General features: G+C 35.4%; 1 protein-coding gene and 1 pseudogene across 1 annotated transcript; both read left to right on the top strand.

The window, feature by feature from the left end:
* Nucleotides 1–199: 199 nt before the first annotated feature.
* On the top strand, nt 200–8413 carry LOC136804210 (atrial natriuretic peptide receptor 2-like). The gene is made up of 11 exons (XM_067060911.1): nt 200–280; nt 1002–1444; nt 2225–2479; nt 2859–2967; nt 3610–3724; nt 4332–4424; nt 5143–5272; nt 5947–6350; nt 6744–6883; nt 7187–7438; nt 8072–8413. Exons 3-11 carry the CDS (start codon nt 2234–2236, stop codon nt 8269–8271), a joined length of 1689 nt encoding a protein of 562 aa, XP_066917012.1. The 5' UTR covers nt 200–280; nt 1002–1444; nt 2225–2233; the 3' UTR covers nt 8272–8413.
* Nucleotides 8414–11332: 2919 nt separating this feature from the next.
* Nucleotides 11333–20248, top strand: LOC136804196 (atrial natriuretic peptide receptor 2-like; annotated as a pseudogene).
* Nucleotides 20249–20580: the final 332 nt, after the last annotated feature.

The following is a 20580-nucleotide window of genomic DNA, read 5'->3' as shown; positions in this document are numbered from 1 at the left end:
CTTGGCTATTTTTAGACTTTTTTTTACATTTTTGAAATTATCTATTGTTAAGTTACCTCTGTAGAAAATTTCATTTAAAAATCTCTTCAAGTTCAAAAGTTATACAGGAAAATGTAAAAAATCAACTTTCTCAATTTTTCATGTGACTCCCACCTTAAATCACAATCTCGAGACCAATAGTAATTTATTTTACCTATAGGCCAGGAAATTGCACTTGTCATGAAGCTTACATCAATACAGATAATTCGACCAATGACTGTGCCATTCCAACGTGTCTGAAGTAAGTTCAACTTGTATGTTATAGACTCGCTAAATGCTTACCCGAGCACTATTGGCACTATTAGTATTGTTTTGCTGTCAACTGATTTGCTTGACTGCACTCGCTGCATTCTTTTTTGGAACTTGTTCTTTGTAACATTAATCTCATGGTTGATTGAAATTCGATTGACGTTTAGCTTACGTTAATTTGTAATTTCCCGCGAACTTGTAATTCCCTTCTAGCTTTTGTAATTTCCCTCCTAGATTTTGTAATTTCCCGCGAAAGTGAAATTTCCATCGTTTGGAAATTCATCACCTTTTTCAAATTTCTTACTAACTTCGAAGGCTTAATTAAATGGAATATTATTCAATTAAAACTCGAATCGCGCTTCTATGACTTTTATCAGATCTCTTTTTTAAAGTTTCAGATTGATTTCCAGTGTAATTTGACGTCTTTCAGAATTGCTAGAATTTCAACCCCAACCATGAGATTAACCAGGAATCCCATGCTTATTTTCGTGAAATTCTGGATAAATTACCCTCGGTCAAATTTCGAAATGTTTTAAATTTCCCTCGTTGCACTCGGGAAATTTCAAAAAATTTCAAAATTGACCTCGGGAAATTTATCCCGAATTTCCCTCTTAACCATGAGATTACTAGTACAAATTTGATTGACGTCAAATGACCGCATACCAAATCCCTTCCATGTAGCTATAAGTTTATCGCGTATTGTTCAATTTAAGGTATGGTTGTCATGCGATGAACGGTAATTGCACCGGTGGTGATTTCTGTAAATGCAAGCCAGACTATTATGGAAAAGATTGCTCCCAAAAGTGCGATTGCGTAACTGGAAAATGTTCGGACGGAAACAGCGGCTCCGGTTTATGCACCTGTGAATCAAGTCACACCGGAAGTCGATGTCAAACACACATTGCGGTTATTGCAGCGCCGACCGCTTTTGCTGCTTTAGCTATCCTTGCTGTTTTGTTCTATATTGGTCGGCTTTATTACAAGAAGATTGAATTGAACGCACAGTTAATGAGCACTGATTGGATGGTTGAATGGGATACTATACGCATGCGCCAAAAGAAAAATAAGAGTAGTGCTAAGTCTCTCATCAGTATGATTAGTATGGTTTCAGGAAAGAGTGAACAGAGAGAAGAGAAAACTGTTTGTGTAAATCAAGGTGAGGAATAACCATTGTACATATATCTTTATACATCCCAGGACCAAGTTACTCAATGCCGGCCAACCAAAATATTATGATCGGAGTTTTCCTGAAATTGGTACCGGCGGAGAGAGTGCTAGTTCTTATTTCGTTTGTACACTAGTGATGTAGCGCCGTTTGTCGGTAGGCAAAGTTTCAAACACTACAATGTTTTCTTCGCGGATACCAACTTTCAAAAACTTCGATCAAAGATGGCGGATATAGCTTGGTCCAGGGATATATAAAAGTAAGCGGGAATAACCAGGAATAACGATGCTCCCCGGAAGCACGCCTAAAGGGGGGACATTCGGTTCAAATTTTGGGGTTATTTGAGAAAATTATATCCACCAAACTGGATAATAAACCCTGGACTAAAAAACTACATCCGCAATTTGATCTAGCGCTCTCGGTACATTTACACCTTATCGAGTAGTGCTACCATTAGGGCACCAGTTTCAAAGCTCAGATCAAGGATTTTGGTTGATTGGGATTGAGAAACTTCTTCCAGGGTCATTATCCAATCCCATTCATTGTATCGTATTCCAAGGTGACATAAAATATCTAAATATCGTCATTTTAACGTCCATAACATAGCCTCTTAAAATTATAACTCTTTGACAGTAAATTCACGTATACAAAATACTCTGTCGTTACAATGATTCAAGAAAAATTGAAGCGCCACCCTTGTTTATGGCGATCCGCTAAGGTTGAAACTCTCGTATTAGAGAAACTTTTAATAATCTCTGCTTCTCCATTTAGGTAATTGGAATGGAAGAGACATTGTTGTTTAAATTGATTCGTAAAGAAAACGTAGAGTTGAACGATCAATTGAGATGGGAAGTGAAAGAAATGAGAGACATCAAACATCCGAATCTCTGTCTCTTCATTGGAGCTTGCATCGATACTGACCACGTGGCCATCTTGAATGAAGTTTGTGGTAAAGGCAGCTTGGAAGATATTTTGTCCAATGATGACATCGATCTTGGATGGGATTTCAGATACTCAATGTTAAAGGTTGGTTTGTTTATAGTTGACACACTCTGAGAACTTTTTGTTTGTTCGAAGCTCTAGTTTAGAAGTCCAAATTTCTACCTTTCCTATTTCTCGTTTTTGATAAAAGTCGACTGTTTAAAGTCAATTCGATGGCTTTCTTCCACTGTCAATACAATCATAAAAGCACTTCCTCTGTTTCTGCTGTCTCTTACATATCTAACGGTGGTTTTGCAGAAAGTCGACTATCTAATTTAAATTCAAGATGCAAATTACATTCCGATAATGCCTAATCAAAACTGGTACTCTGATACTTACAGACCCCTTAGTAGAATTATCCAAAAAATTGGTTCAAGGCATGGACCTCAGAAATGATTGAATCACATCCTTTTCGTACTTGCAGGATATTTGTCGAGGAATGATGTATTTACAAAACACAGATATTGGATCACATGGTCGTTTGAAGAGCTCTAACTGTTTGGTTGATAATCGATGGACTATCAAACTTTCTGGTAAGTTTTTGTGCATTTTTCGTCGCCTCAAGAATTAAATAAAAAAAAACCTACTAGGTGAGGCTTTACTATCTCATGTGTAGCAAAAAAATCTTCAAAATGGACTGAGAAGAAAAAAATATGAAAATTTTTAAGAAATCAGCTGTGTCAGGCTGTGTACCTAATTTTCTGCACACTATTTTAAAAAGAAGTCTATTTGGCAAAGTTTTGTAACTAGTGATCTCAATCTACTTGACTGGATCGGGCTACCCGAAAACAGGAAGCGTGTCCAGTTTTAGAGCTTACTAGTCCGCCATCTTGTTTTCAATTGCAAAAGCACGATTCGAATGTTTGAAATTCGAACGCTCGAAAATGTAAGATGAATTGGAAAACAACATTGCCGACTTCGAAACTGGACAGAGTTCCACGGGAAATCTGTAGCAGTTAGCCTATCTAGTGTGTAAAAGAATATGATATCTGTGTTTGAATGTTTGTAACTAAGAAGAACTGCCATCACGGTAGAAAATTTGAATCGATCGTTTTCTTCGATAATGGAAAAAGTTACGAAAAACTGAAAATCCTCTAAAATCCCTCTTCCACCGGATACCACTGGCTGTTTGGGACAAAACATTTAATTTAATTTTATATAATCCTATCATTTAGATTATGGACTGAAATCTTTCAAATCTGGTCAAGAAGGTGTTCGTGTCTTTTCACCAGAAAACGGAATCGGTGTTAGTTTACCAAGGTTCAACGAATTGGATGAATGTGATTATTAGTAAGTTACTTACAGAAGGGTCGAATTCCATATAACCTTAAAACAAAAGTTTGATTTTCGATTCAGGCAAGTGGATGAATTTTTCTCTTTTGGGAATGGGTATAACAATGTTGAGCAAAAATTAGGCTAACAAATTATTAGACTCAGATATGAAGATCTTTCTTTGAAACGCAAAAAGTTAAAAAAAGTTAGATGAATTTTTCTCTTTGGGAATGGGTATAAAAATGCTGAGCAAATTATTAAAATGACTAAAATTTAAGCTAACAAATTAATAGATTCAAATATGAAGATCTTTCTTTGAAACACAAAAAGTTAAAAAGCCATGTTTTAAAGACATCCATACGTGGGCGAAGTGTTCGTACTGAATTCAATATTTAATTGAAATGAAAAGTGTACAAGCTGAACAAAACGTAGACAATTCGTCTTAAAATAGATATCAAATTTCTGTTTTCCAAAGCCAGTAGGATTTATTCATTTCGCCGTTTTTTCTGTCACACCAATAGTTCCTTATTGTGGACAGCTTCGAAACTCGGCCAAGTTTCTGGTTTTACGCATTAAATATTAGCAATTTTAACCGTTAAATCATTTTTTCTGTCAAACCGAATAGTTCATTATTGTGGACAGCACCAGAGATTGCAGCAACTGGCGTCTCTCATCTCGATCATGTTGGTTATGGATCAAGAGCTGGCGATATGTACAGGTATTTTAAGAGAGACATTTTCATTAACACTCTAAAGGTTAAATTAGACTATGCTATAGTATACTATATTTATATAAGACAAATCACTATCTAAGAAATAAGCCGAAGAAAATTCGCAAACGGGTTTTTTGCCGAAAATAGTTTACAGTCGGTAAAGTTTGCCAACTCCGATTTTTTTCTGTATACCGCCATACCGCCATATTTTCCCGCTTTCACTATCACTGTAACGGACGATAACATCGTCTAACGTTAAATGCAGTCGACCATACCCTAATTTCCAGTGAATTATATGCCCGGGGTATCAGGGGTGTGAGCTGACGGGTATGCACCGCCCAACTTTCGACGTTCAGACCCGTGGCGGGTCTAAAAAGGAGGTAAAGTAGAAAAAAGCGTATTTTTCGAGCCTTAATGAGACTAATTTGTACCAATTTGACTAAATTTCGATTTTCGAAGGAGCAGAAAGCTGAAATTTTCCTACTCTTTCGACCCTTGTTGGACTGAGATTTAATGTGCTAATTTTCTTAACCTTTACAGGGAGCTCCAGGCTCCAAGAAGGTACCCTCAAGGGCAACAATTACCCGTACCCTTTACTTGCCTAGGTATCCCTTCCCCTGGGATCATATGGTCACATTTTCTTAATTCGTAGAGCCTAAACCTGGAGCTGTGTGAAGTGTAAACAAAATGATGTTAAATTTCTTTTAATTCTTTCTGTCTGTAGTTTTGCTATCATCATGGTTGAAATGTGCACACGTCAGCATCCATACCACGAGGTGGATCATTTAGGACCAGCTGAAATTGTTCAAATTGTTGGTAGACTCATTGACCCCGGAAAAACATTGAAACTTATTGTGAGTATAATTTCTTATGTTTTAATTCACCTTAAAATTACCTTCAAAAATTGGAAGTTCAAAAATTTACATTTCTATTGATGGGAAAAATATATCATTAAAAGCTGATACATCTGATGATTGCGTATGTAGCATGAAACTTTTAGTAGTGTATTTTACATGGTGATTTTTGAAATAAAACTTTATTGAATTTGCTCTACGAAAAGTATTGAGCACTCTTTTAATGGTTGTTCAACAAACACATTATCATTAAAAGCTACACCTCGTTGGGAAAGAATAATTTGAGTGGATCGACGTAAGCCTTAAAACAATTCTCTGAAAATTGAATATGAAAATGAGAAAAAACTTTAAAAATGGACAGAATGGGTTATGTTTTAATATTTTCTTTGAGTGATGAATGGTATCAACATTCATGTGTATAACGAAGCGCTTGCCGCGCAAAATTATAAGAATGTTTGAAGTACAATCCATGGAAGTATAGATCGTTCTTGTAAAAGAGACCTACTTTTTCCCGTTCCGCCCCTAAATACATGCAAACTGTTCACAACTTAAAGGGTGATCTATTTTTCTTTATTTTTAGAAGACATCTATATTAAAGTTAATAGTGAAAGTTTTATTCGAATTGAATTGAGTTAAAGTCAATCTTTTAGAATTCATCTCCGTCCCTCTTTTAGCAATGCCGTGACTACGAGAAAATGGCTGTCGATTGTTTGCGTCCGACCGTCGAAGAAGACGAACTGCCCAATGAAGAAAAACAAGCCTCAATGCTGATGCAACTTATCGAACTATGCTGGAACGAAGATCCAAAATGCAGACCAGAATTTAAATATTGTTTGTCGGAACTCGGTAAAATCTGTCCACATCGCGGTGAATTGATGGATAACTTGATCGAATTGATGGAGCAATACACAACTAGCTTAGAATCTATCGTCGCAGAACGTACTGCTGATATTATTGTAGAGAAAGAGAAAGGAGACTTACTTCTTAGCAAGATGTTGCCACCGTTGATCGCTGAAGAATTGAAATTAGGAAAGAATCCTCAACCAGAATACTTTGCTAGCGTTACCATCTATTTCAGGTACTTATACGACTTAGTTGTTTTGATTTTGATTTTCATATCATAAAATCGCTGCTGACTTTAAAAATACTATATTGGAAGTTTTATCGTGACTTGGATCACGAAATTTAAGTTTGGCTATGTACTTTTGGAGAGATTCTTCTCCCATCATCGGGCAATTTGGAGGATGTCTCTACACTGTTTGAACTTGGACATTCTGATTACATATAATTATCAAGTGTGATTTCCTTACAAGGTATGAATCCCTAAAAATACTGATTTACCTTAGTGGGTCAAGATCCAAACAAAGCAATAACTTACCGTTTCCACTGCAGGAAAACGCCTTTACAACATCAACTCGCTTATACCAGGGTTTCCTTGTATTTATACAACTTCTATCTTCCTTTTCTCCAGTGATTGTGTTGGTTTTGGTCAAATTTGCTCAGACGCTTCACCTTATCAAGTGGTCGAATTATTAAACGACTTATATTCGATTATGGATGATATTATCGAATCTTTCGATTGTTACAAAGTGGAAACTATCGGAGACTGCTGTAAGTCTGAATTTGGTTGTTTTTCTTTTCATCACTTTATAGTTTGTATTTATTTTTTTCATATATAGAAATCATTTTTTGGTAGAATTTGCCTTACCTTATTTAGTCACATGGAATCTAGTTCGATTTTATTGCTAAAAAATTTCCGTTATCGGAAATTATTGTAAATAGCTAAGAGAGTTTAATGGTGTTCTCGAAAAGTAAAAGATAGGTGTAAGAAACACTGTGCTAACTTAAGTTAAAAGTTATACCTATGTTGGTACCCAAGTAAACCCTAAACCTATGATATTTTCCGCTAAATAGACGTCGTGGCCTCGGGATTACCGACACGTAACGGTGACAATCATGCCGGCGAAATTGCGTCCATGGCACTGGCCCTTATGACGACCATCGATGGCGTTGGATACAAAAACATGCCCGGCTCTCAAGTACAGCTTCGTATGGGACTGAATACTGGACCCATTGTGGCCGGTGTTGTCGGCTCGAAAATGCCGCGTTATTGTTTGTTTGGTGATACAATGAATACAGCTTCTCGTATGGAAAGTGGTGGTTATGGTGAGTTTTTATTGTATTCTGCATATACTTTAGTGTATTTCCGAACTCAGGGCCCACGTCACCGGGGGACAAGGGGGGGGGTCAAAGGGGGTCATGAACTCCCCTCCCCCCACCTTCTTGCAAAGTAAAAATTTTTGGTTGTGCCAGACTCTATATTCATTGCCCCACCCCCACTTTTAATTTCATGGTGTTGGCCTTGGAACTTAGACAGACCCCTAAAATAAATGCTCTTTTAAAAGGCAGACACTTCTATTTGTTGGACTTACTGGACCCTCGACTTCTAAGTTTCTTGTTTGGAGATTGAATTTATGTTGCTATTGGTAACGGACATTAGAAATAATGTTGCTATACAGAGATTACACTAGATGCTGAGATTTATCTAAACTTTTTAAATATTCAACAGTCTTACGATATCTTTTGTTTGAAAACCTCTAATAATCCACGTGATTTTTTTATGAGACTATAGTAACCATCAAAAATTTATTTTGATATTTATTCTAGTTGCTATAGAATTGAAATATCTTTGTCAGACCTCTCCTTTGGTACTCTTACTTTTACCGAGTGTTTGATTTCCAAAAATTCGGATAAATATTTTATTGAATGTTAACTATCCTTAATTTTCGAACTTTTCAGCTTTGAAAATTCACATGTCGGAAAGCACTTATACAGTATTGGAAAGCCTTGGTGGTTATCAATCCATTTGTCGTGGTGAACGTGAAGTCAAAGGTAAAGGACGAATGACCACCTATTGGTTGACTGGTAAAGATAACTCGGAATATAGAATACCATCAGAAGACCTCGCCATATCTGCCTCCAAACATAACTTCAAGTAATTTATCTCAGATGTGATTACATCAATTTCAACTTATTTTTTGTAAATTTTGACTTTAAATTATGAAAAAAATATGTAAACATTAGAATTGTTAAATTATATAGATTTTTTTGGTTTTAGTAATAGATTATTTATTCCCAGCATTTGTTTTGAAATTAATATTTTTTTCCCAGCATTCCTTTAACGTGGATCGTTTTTTTTTTCGCCAGAAATAGAATAGATTCGGAGTTTTCATTGATTTTTATAGCTCGTCCCATTTTATTCATTTAGGGACATTCGAAGGTTTACAAGTTTACTTTGAAAATCCAATCTGAATGAATTAATTCACTTTTCGCTAATCTGACCATCTAAATTTAATCAGAAATTATTTAAGTTTAAACTGTTCATTTTAATAATTTCACTTTCAAGGTGCAATTCTTATTAGCGAACGAGGTCGATATTTTGCAAGAGAGACAGGCTTCTGAGGTTAATAATCCATTTATAGCCCTGCAAAATAAAATAATAAAAGTAATTGACATTTTTAATGATGTCAATTTCATAACTGGTCACTATGGAGAAATATTGACCGGCCACGTGACATTAATCATCCAATCAGTTTTCTTAAAAATGATTGACAGTTGTATTGCAGGGCTATAAATAACAATATTAGGTTTTAATATAGTTCATTCACCATTGACATAGTGACATATCTAAATTTAGGTCTAAATTTTTAGATGTGGTAAAACTCCTCCCGCTTTTTTAGCGAGCTAAAAAATGTTTCTTTTTTCTCGTTTCAAAACACTAAAACCACACCATTCTTCTTTCCGCAAATCACGAGAAAAAACCTTCGTGGTCAACTGTGCAAAAAAAACACGCTACAGTAACCTAATTATGCTATGACCCCAATGAAAAGTATTTTTCCTGAAATTCCTTCCTGAAAGTTCATGAAACTCTTATACAAATATTGAAAATAAAATATTGAAAATTAGTACTAGTAATCCCATGGTTATGAGGGAAATTCGGGATAAATTTCCCGAGGTCAATTTTGAAATTTTTTGAAATTTCCCGAGTGCAACGAGGGAAATTTAAAACATTTCAAAATTTGACCGAGGGTAATTTATCCAGAATTTCACGAAAACAAGCATGGGATTCCTGGTTAATCTCATGGTTTGGATTGAAATTCTAACAATTCTGAAAGACGTCAATTTAACACTGGAAATCGATCTGAAAATTTAAAAAGAGGTCAACTAAGTCATAGAAACGCGAATCGAGTTTTAATTGGATAGTATTCCATTTACTTAAGCCTTCGAAGTTAGTAAGAAAGTCGAAAAAGGTGATGAATTTCCAAACGATGAAAATTTCACTTTTGCGGGAAATTACAAAATCTAGGAGGGAAATTACAAAAGCTAGGAGGGAAATTACAAGTTCGCGGGAAATTACAAATTAACGTAAGCAAAAACGTCAATCGAATTTCAATCAACCATGAGATTACAGAAATTACACTGAGAGTTTTATATTATTCTCTTCTCTTTATGTCTTTCTTTTATTGTTGTTTATTGATTTTCTTTCTCACAAAATAAATTTCGAATGCAATTAAAACGTTCGATGCAAAAAAAATGTAAGAAAAAACATTAAAATCAATTTTGTAAATATTGGCGCCTCATTGAAGAGTGTGATTAACGATTAATTGCTCTCTTTGAAGGCGTGCCAAAGAAGAAAAAATAACTCATCGTGCGATTAACGGCTAAATCGCAATTTACCCACTGGATATTGTTGAGCTTTTGAATTTTAAGAAATTTTTGAAATTTAAGAACCGAGAGAAATTCCCTTAAAATCCCACTTGCCCAATGAAATAACTTTAAAATACAATGCTCTGGCTAAAGAATTCGTATCAGGTTACAGGTTACAGGAAGGTGTTCAAAGAAATTTAATTCAATTCAGATGCTTACATAGAGTAAGCCACTGTTTCCTTTAAAGTTTAAGATCCGATTTCGGGATGTGGTCATAGCATTTTTTCCAACTAAAGCTTGTGTTTGGATTTCAGTTACTCCATTTCATACGTGACTAACTTAATTTGTTCTCAGATTTTACTTAGCATTAGATCTGTTGGTGACAACCAAATTCATACCCAGCCCCTTATAGCTCACTTTTTTATGATTTGCTGCATATACAATCTCCTCCCACAGAATTGCGAGAATCAACTTCCTAGCTGTTATGTAAAGGGGTTGGTAATGAAAATTATATTTTCTACAACCTAATTTTTCGCTGTAGAAAACTTTCCCTGTGATAAATTCTCCACCATGATTTCGAAACTCTACCACCAATGCGGCTTTAAACTCGGCTCATATATATTTTCCCGCTTTTACCAAGGGAAGAAGTTTTCGCGGAATAAATTATCGCGGAATTAAATTCTGCGAAACAAGAATATTCTCATGATTTAGAAAATCACCTATAGAATTGGTGTTTTTGGGGCAAAATAAGCCATATTTAAACAAAAATTCCTCTCAACCGCAAAATTAAATTCCGTGAAACTTCCGAATTTTGAGCTGTGAACCGTGAAATCAAATTCCGCGAAGATTTCTTCCCTTTAACGAACGATACAATAGTTATCGAAAAGGTTGTACAATGTCTGAAATATATTTCTCACATTAAAAAAGGAGACTACAATCCGTGCCATAATATATTTGCACTTTTGGCTAATTTACCATTTTTCGAAAATTGAAGTTCGGGCGAGAATGTCAATTTTAGGCCCTCAACTTGATTTCATCGATTATTTCGATCTGGGAGGGATTTATTGGTTTCTAGGCTATATTTCAAGCCCTACTGGACCATTTTTGAACATTTGGATCCTCAGATCCTAAGGTCCTCTAATAATCAACGTGATTTTTTTATGAGACTATAGTAACCATCAAAAATTTATTTTGATATTTATTCTAGTTGCTATAGAATTGAAATATCTTTGTCAGACCTCTCCTTTGGTACTCTTACTTTTACCGAGTGTTTGATTTCCAAAAATTCGGATAAATATTTTATTGAATGTTAACTATCCTTAATTTTCGAACTTTTCAGCTTTGAAAATTCACATGTCGGAAAGCACTTATACAGTATTGGAAAGCCTTGGTGGTTATCAATCCATTTGTCGTGGTGAACGTGAAGTCAAAGGTAAAGGACGAATGACCACCTATTGGTTGACTGGTAAAGATAACTCGGAATATAGAATACCATCAGAAGACCTCGCCATATCTGCCTCCAAACATAACTTCAAGTAATTTATCTCAGATGTGATTACATCAATTTCAACTTATTTTTTGTAAATTTTGACTTTAAATTATGAAAAAAATATGTAAACATTAGAATTGTTAAATTATATAGATTTTTTTGGTTTTAGTAATAGATTATTTATTCCCAGCATTTGTTTTGAAATTAATATTTTTTTCCCAGCATTCCTTTAACGTGGATCGTTTTTTTTCGCCAAAAATAGAATAGATTCGGAGTTTTCATTGATTTTTATAGCTCGTCCCATTCTATTCATTTAGGGACATTCGAAGGTTTACTTTGAAAATACAATCTGAATGAATTAATTCACTTTTCGCTAATCTGACCATCTAAATTTAATCAGAAATTATTTAAGTTTAAACTGTTCATTTTAATAATTTCACTCTCAAGGTGCAATTCTTATTAGCGAACGAGGTCATATCTGTCTAATAAAAACGTTCTTTGTGATCAGCATCAGTCAAATGATGTTAATCTATTGAGAAAAGCAAATTTTAGCTCAAAATGAATAAAAGATTACTTAAATCACAATCTCGAGACCAATAGTAATTTATTTTACCTATAGGCCAGGAAATTGCACTTGTCATGAAGCTTACATCAATACAGATAATTCGACCAATGACTGTGCCATTCCAACGTGTCTGAAGTAAGTTCAACTTGTATGTTATAGACTCGCTAAATGCTTACCCGAGCACTATTGGCACTATTAGTATTGTTTTGCTGTCAACTGATTTGCTTGACTGCACTCGCTGCATTCTTTTTTGGAACTTGTTCTTTGTAACATTAATCTCATGGTTGATTGAAATTCGATTGACGTTTTAGCTTACGTTAATTTGTAATTTCCCGCGAACTTGTAATTTCCCTTCTAGCTTTTGTAATTTCCCTCCTAGATTTTGTAATTTCCCGCGAAAGTGAAATTTCCATCGTTTGGAAATTCATCACCTTTTTCAAATTTCTTACTAACTTCGAAGGCTTAATTAAATGGAATATTATTCAATTAAAACTCGAATCGCGCTTCTATGACTTTTATCAGATCTCTTTTTTAAAGTTTCAGATTGATTTCCAGTGTAAATTTGACGTCTTTCAGAATTGCTAGAATTTCAACCCCAACCATGAGATTAACCAGGAATCCCATGCTTATTTTCGTGAAATTCTGGATAAATTACCCTCGGTCAAATTTCGAAATGTTTTAAATTTCCCTCGTTGCACTCGGGAAATTTCAAAAAATTTCAAAATTGACCTCGGGAAATTTATCCCGAATTTCCCTCTTAACCATGAGATTACTAGTACAAATTTGATTGACGTCAAATGACCGCATACCAAATCCCTTCCATGTAGCTATAAGTTTATCGCGTATTGTTCAATTTAAGGTATGGTTGTCATGCGATGAACGGTAATTGCACCGGTGGTGATTTCTGTAAATGCAAGCCAGACTATTATGGAAAAGATTGCTCCCAAAAGTGCGATTGCGTAACTGGAAAATGTTCGGACGGAAACAGCGGCTCCGGTTTATGCACCTGTGAATCAAGTCACACCGGAAGTCGATGTCAAACACACATTGCGGTTATTGCAGCGCCGACCGCTTTTGCTGCTTTAGCTATCCTTGCTGTTTTGTTCTATATTGGTCGGCTTTATTACAAGAAGATTGAATTGAACGCACAGTTAATGAGCACTGATTGGATGGTTGAATGGGATACTATACGCATGCGCCAAAAGAAAAATAAGAGTAGTGCTAAGTCTCTCATCAGTATGATTAGTATGGTTTCAGGAAAGAGTGAACAGAGAGAAGAGAAAACTGTTTGTGTAAATCAAGGTGAGGAATAACCATTGTACATATATCTTTATACATCCCAGGACCAAGTTACTCAATGCCGGCCAACCAAAATATTATGATCGGAGTTTTCCTGAAATTGGTACCGGCGGAGAGAGTGCTAGTTCTTATTTCGTTTGTACACTAGTGATGTAGCGCCGTTTGTCGGTAGGCAAAGTTTCAAACACTACAATGTTTTCTTCGCGGATACCAACTTTCAAAAAACTTCGATCAAAGATGGCGGATATAGCTTGGTCCAGGGATATATAAAAGTAAGCGGGAATAACCAGGAATAACGATGCTCCCCGGAAGCACGCCTTAAGGGGGGACATTCGGTTCAAATTTTGGGGTTATTTGAGAAAATTATATCCACCAAACTGGATAATAAACCCTGGACTAAAAAACTACATCCGCAATTTGATCTAGCGCTCTCGGTACATTTACACCTTATCGAGTAGTGCTACCATTAGGGCACCAGTTTCAAAGCTCAGATCAAGGATTTTGGTTGATTGGGATTGAGAAACTTCTTCCAGGGTCATTATCCAATCCCATTCATTGTATCGTATTCCAAGGTGACATAAAATATCTAAATATCGTCATTTTAACGTCCATAACATAGCCTCTTAAAATTATAACTCTTTGACAGTAAATTCACGTATACAAAATACTCTGTCGTTACAATGATTCAAGAAAAATTGAAGCGCCACCCTTGTTTATGGCGATCCGCTAAGGTTGAAACTCTCGTATTAGAGAAACTTTTAATAATCTCTGCTTCTCCATTTAGGTAATTGGAATGGAAGAGACATTGTTGTTAAATTGATTCGTAAAGAAAACGTAGAGTTGAACGATCAATTGAGATGGGAAGTGAAAGAAATGAGAGACATCAAACATCCGAATCTCTGTCTCTTCATTGGAGCTTGCATCGATACTGACCACGTGGCCATCTTGAATGAAGTTTGTGGTAAAGGCAGCTTGGAAGATATTTTGTCCAATGATGACATCGATCTTGGATGGGATTTCAGATACTCAATGTTAAAGGTTGGTTTGTTTATAGTTGACACACTCTGAGAACTTTTTGTTTTGTTCGAAGCTCTAGTTTAGAAGTCCAAATTTCTACCTTTCCTATTTCTCGTTTTTGATAAAAGTCGACTGTTTAAAGTCAATTCGATGGCTTTCTTCCACTGTCAATACAATCATAAAAGCACTTCCTCTGTTTCTGCTGTCTCTTACATATCTAACGGTGGTTTTGCAGAAAGTCGACTATCTAATTTAAATTCAAGATGCAAATTACATTCCGATAATGCCTAATCAAAACTGGTACTCTGATACTTACAGACCCCTTAGTAGAATTATCCAAAAAATTGGTTCAAGGCATGGACCTCAGAAATGATTGAATCACATCCTTTTCGTACTTGCAGGATATTTGTCGAGGAATGATGTATTTACAAAACACAGATATTGGATCACATGGTCGTTTGAAGAGCTCTAACTGTTTGGTTGATAATCGATGGACTATCAAACTTTCTGGTAAGTTTTTGTGCATTTTTCGTCGCCTCAAGAATTAAATAAAAAAAAACCTACTAGGTGAGGCTTTACTATCTCATGTGTAGCAAAAAAATCTTCAAAATGGACTGAGAAGAAAAAAATATGAAAATTTTTAAGAAATCAGCTGTGTCAGGCTGTGTACCTAATTTTCTGCACACTATTTTAAAAAGAAGTCTATTTGGCAAAGTTTTGTAACTAGTGATCTCAATCTACTTGACTGGATCGGGCTACCCGAAAACAGGAAGCGTGTCCAGTTTTAGAGCTTACTAGTCCGCCATCTTGTTTTCAATTGCAAAAGCACGATTCGAATGTTTGAAATTCGAACGCTCGAAAATGTAAGATGAATTGGAAAACAACATTGCCGACTTCGAAACTGGACAGAGTTCCACGGGAAATCTGTAGCAGTTAGCCTATCTAGTGTGTAAAAGAATATGATATCTGTGTTTGAATGTTTGTAACTAAGAAGAACTGCCATCACGGTAGAAAATTTGAATCGATCGTTTTCTTCGATAATGGAAAAAGTTACGAAAAACTGAAAATCCTCTAAAATCCCTCTTCCACCGGATACCACTGGCTGTTTGGGACAAAACATTTAATTTAATTTTATATAATCCTATCATTTAGATTATGGACTGAAATCTTTCAAATCTGGTCAAGAAGGTGTTCGTGTCTTTTCACCAGAAAACGGAATCGGTGTTAGTTTACCAAGGTTCAACGAATTGGATGAATGTGATTATTAGTAAGTTACTTACAGAAGGGTCGAATTCCATATAACCTTAAAACAAAAGTTTGATTTTCGATTCAGGCAAGTGGATGAATTTTTCTCTTTTGGGAATGGGTATAACAATGTTGAGCAAAAATTAGGCTAACAAATTATTAGACTCAGATATGAAGATCTTTCTTTGAAACGCAAAAAGTTAAAAAAAGTTAGATGAATTTTTCTCTTTTGGGAATGGGTATAAAAATGCTGAGCAAATTATTAAAATGACTAAAATTTAAGCTAACAAATTAATAGATTCAAATATGAAGATCTTTCTTTGAAACACAAAAAGTTAAAAAGCCATGTTTTAAAGACATCCATACGTGGGCGAAGTGTTCGTACTGAATTCAATATTTAATTGAAATGAAAAGTGTACAAGCTGAACAAAACGTAGACAATTCGTCTTAAAATAGATATCAAATTTCTGTTTTTCCAAAGCCAGTAGGATTTATTCATTTCGCCGTTTTTTCTGTCACACCAATAGTTCCTTATTGTGGACAGCTTCGAAACTCGGCCAAGTTTCTGGTTTTACGCATTAAATATTAGCAATTTTAACCGTTAAATCATTTTTCTGTCAAACCGAATAGTTCATTATTGTGGACAGCACCAGAGATTGCAGCAACTGGCGTCTCTCATCTCGATCATGTTGGTTATGGATCAAGAGCTGGCGATATGTACAGGTATTTTAAGAGAGACATTTTCATTAACACTCTAAAGGTTAAATTAGACTATGCTATAGTATACTATATTTATATAAGACAAATCACTATCTAAGAAATAAGCCGAAGAAAATTCGCAAACGGGTTTTTTGCCGAAAATAGTTTACAGTCGGTAAAGTTTGCCAACTCCGATTTTTTTCTGTATACCGCCATACCGCCATATTTTCCCGCTTTCACTATCACTGTAACGGACGATAACATCGTCTAACGTTAAATGCAGTCGACCATACCCTAATTTCCAGTGAATTATATGCCCGGGGTATCAGGGGTGTGAGCTGACGGGTATGCACCGCCCAACTTTCGACGTTCAGACCCGTGCGGGTCTAAAAGGAGGTAAAGTAGAAAAAAGCGTATTTTTCGAGCCTTAATGAGACTAATTTGTACCAATTTGACTAAATTTCGATTTTCGAAGGAGCAGAAAGCTGAAATTTTCCTACTCTTTCGACCCTTGTTGGACTGAGATTTAATGTGCTAATTTTCTTAACCTTTACAGGGAGCTCCAGGCTCCAAGAAGGTACCCTCAAGGGCAACAATTACCCGTACCCTTTACTTGCCTAGGTATCCCTTCCCCTGGGATCATATGGTCACATTTTCTTAATTCGTAGAGCCTAAACCTGGAGCTGTGTGAAGTGTAAACAAAATGATGTTAAATTTCTTTTAATTCTTTCTGTCTGTAGTTTTGCTATCATCATGGTTGAAATGTGCACACGTCAGCATCCATACCACGAGGTGGATCATTTAGGACCAGCTGAAATTGTTCAAATTGTTGGTAGACTCATTGACCCCGGAAAAACATTGAAACTTATTGTGAGTATAATTTCTTATGTTTTAATTCACCTTAAAATTACCTTCAAAAATTGGAAGTTCAAAAATTTACATTTCTATTGATGGGAAAAATATATCATTAAAAGCTGATACATCTGATGATTGCGTATGTAGCATGAAACTTTTAGTAGTGTATTTTACATGGTGATTTTTGAAATAAAACTTTATTGAATTTGCTCTACGAAAAGTATTGAGCACTCTTTTAATGGTTGTTCAACAAACACATTATCATTAAAAGCTACACCTCGTTGGGAAAGAATAATTTGAGTGGATCGACGTAAGCCTTAAAACAATTCTCTGAAAATTGAATATGAAAATGAGAAAAAACTTTAAAAATGGACAGAATGGGTTATGTTTTAATATTTTCTTTGAGTGATGAATGGTATCAACATTCATGTGTATAACGAAGCGCTTGCCGCGCAAAATTATAAGAATGTTTGAAGTACAATCCATGGAAGTATAGATCGTTCTTGTAAAAGAGACCTACTTTTTCCCGTTCCGCCCCTAAATACATGCAAACTGTTCACAACTTAAAGGGTGATCTATTTTTCTTTATTTTTAGAAGACATCTATATTAAAGTTAATAGTGAAAGTTTTATTCGAATTGAATTGAGTTAAAGTCAATCTTTTAGAATTCATCTCCGTCCCTCTTTTAGCAATGCCGTGACTACGAGAAAATGGCTGTCGATTGTTTGCGTCCGACCGTCGAAGAAGACGAACTGCCCAATGAAGAAAAAACAAGCCTCAATGCTGATGCAACTTATCGAACTATGCTGGAACGAAGATCCAAAATGCAGACCAGAATTTAAATATTGTTTGTCGGAACTCGGTAAAATCTGTCCACATCGCGGTGAATTGATGGATAACTTGATCGAATTGATGGAGCAATACACAACTAGCTTAGAATCTATCGTCGCAGAACGTACTGCTGATATTATTGTAGAGAAAGAGAAAGGAGACTTACTTCTTAGCAAGATGTTGCCACCGTTGATCGCTGAAGAATTGAAATTAGGAAAGAATCCTCAACCAGAATACTTTGCTAGCGTTACCATCTATTTCAGGTACTTATACGACTTAGTTGTTTTGATTTTGATTTTCATATCATAAAATCGCTGCTGACTTTAAAAATACTATATTGGAAGTTTTATCGTGACTTGGATCACGAAATTTAAGTTTGGCTATGTACTTTTGGAGAGATTCTTCTCCCATCATCGGGCAATTTGGAGGATGTCTCTACACTGTTTGAACTTGGACATTCTGATTACATATAATTATCAAGTGTGATTTCCTTACAAGGTATGAATCCCTAAAAATACTGATTTACCTTAGTGGGTCAAGATCCAAACAAAGCAATAACTTACCGTTTCCACTGCAGGAAAACGCCTTTACAACATCAACTCGCTTATACCAGGGTTTCCTTGTATTTATACAACTTCTATCTTCCTTTTCTCCAGTGATTGTGTTGGTTTTGGTCAAATTTGCTCAGACGCTTCACCTTATCAAGTGGTCGAATTATTAAACGACTTATATTCGATTATGGATGATATTATCGAATCTTTCGATTGTTACAAAGTGGAAACTATCGGAGACTGCTGTAAGTCTGAATTTGGTTGTTTTTCTTTTCATCACTTTATAGTTTGTATTTATTTTTTTCATATATAGAAATCATTTTTTGGTAGAATTTGCCTTACCTTATTTAGTCACATGGAATCTAGTTCGATTTTATTGCTAAAAAATTTCCGTTATCGGAAATTATTGTAAATAGCTAAGAGAGTTTAATGGTGTTCTCGAAAAGTAAAAGATAGGTGTAAGAAACACTGTGCTAACTTAAGTTAAAAGTTATACCTATGTTGGTACCCAAGTAAACCCTAAACCTATGATATTTTCCGCTAAATAGACGTCGTGGCCTCGGGATTACCGACACGTAACGGTGACAATCATGCCGGCGAAATTGCGTCCATGGCACTGGCCCTTATGACGACCATCGATGGCGTTGGATACAAAAACATGCCCGGCTCTCAAGTACAGCTTCGTATGGGACTGAATACTGGACCCATTGTGGCCGGTGTTGTCGGCTCGAAAATGCCGCGTTATTGTTTGTTTGGTGATACAATGAATACAGCTTCTCGTATGGAAAGTGGTGGTTATGGTGAGTTTTTATTGTATTCTGCATATACTTTAGTGTATTTCCGAACTCAGGGCCCACGTCACCGGGGGACAAGGGGGGGGGTCAAAGGGGGTCATGAACTCCCCTCCCCCCACCTTCTTGCAAAGTAAAAATTTTTGGTTGTGCCAGACTCTATATTCATTGCCCCACCCCCACTTTTAATTTCATGGTGTTGGCCTTGGAACTTAGACAGACCCCTAAAATAAATGCTCTTTTAAAAGGCAGACACTTCTATTTGTTGGACTTACTGGACCCTCGACTTCTAAGTTTCTTGTTTGGAGATTGAATTTATGTTGCTATTGGTAACGGACATTAGAAATAATGTTGCTATACAGAGATTACACTAGATGCTGAGATTTATCTAAACTTTTTAAAATATTCAACAGTCTTACGATATCTTTTGTTTGAAAACCTCTAATAATCCACGTGATTTTTTTATGAGACTATAGTAACCATCAAAAATTTATTTTGATATTTATTCTAGTTGCTATAGAATTGAAATATCTTTGTCAGACCTCTCCTTTGGTACTCTTACTTTTACCGAGTGTTTGATTTCCAAAAATTCGGATAAATATTTTATTGAATGTTAACTATCCTTAATTTTCGAACTTTTCAGCTTTGAAAATTCACATGTCGGAAAGCACTTATACAGTATTGGAAAGCCTTGGTGGTTATCAATCCATTTGTCGTGGTGAACGTGAAGTCAAAGGTAAAGGACGAATGACCACCTATTGGTTGACTGGTAAAGATAACTCGGAATATAGAATACCATCAGAAGACCTCGCCATATCTGCCTCCAAACATAACTTCAAGTAATTTATCTCAGATGTGATTACATCAATTTCAACTTATTTTTTGTAAATTTTGACTTTAAATTATGAAAAAAATATGTAAACATTAGAATTGTTAAATTATATAGATTTTTTTGGTTTTAGTAATAGATTATTTATTCCCAGCATTTGTTTTGAAATTAATATTTTTTTCCCAGCATTCCTTTAACGTGGATCGTTTTTTTTTTCGCCAGAAATAGAATAGATTCGGAGTTTTCATTGATTTTTATAGCTCGTCCCATTTTATTCATTTAGGGACATTCGAAGGTTTACAAGTTTACTTTGAAAATCCAATCTGAATGAATTAATTCACTTTTCGCTAATCTGACCATCTAAATTTAATCAGAAATTATTTAAGTTTAAACTGTTCATTTTAATAATTTCACTTTCAAGGTGCAATTC

The sequence above is a fragment of the Clytia hemisphaerica genome, unplaced genomic scaffold (assembly GCF_902728285.1).
Source record: "Clytia hemisphaerica strain Z4C2 unplaced genomic scaffold, Clytia hemisphaerica genome assembly, whole genome shotgun sequence".
Taxonomy (NCBI): Eukaryota; Metazoa; Cnidaria; class Hydrozoa; order Leptothecata; family Clytiidae; genus Clytia; species Clytia hemisphaerica.
Note: the sequence above shows the minus strand (reverse complement) of the source record. Positions and strands in the feature narration are given on the sequence as shown.

Bases quoted from the DNA above. Each gene is read 5' to 3' on its own strand.
- LOC136804210 (XM_067060911.1), top strand. From the start codon at position 2,234: ATGGAAGAGACATTGTTGTTTAAATTGATTCGTAAAGAAAACGTAGAG. The intron at 2,968-3,609 runs GTAAGTTTTTGT...CCTATCATTTAG, and splicing joins ATGGACTATCAAACTTTCTG to ATTATGGACTGAAATCTTTC. The intron at 7,439-8,071 runs GTGAGTTTTTAT...CGAACTTTTCAG, and splicing joins TATGGAAAGTGGTGGTTATG to CTTTGAAAATTCACATGTCG.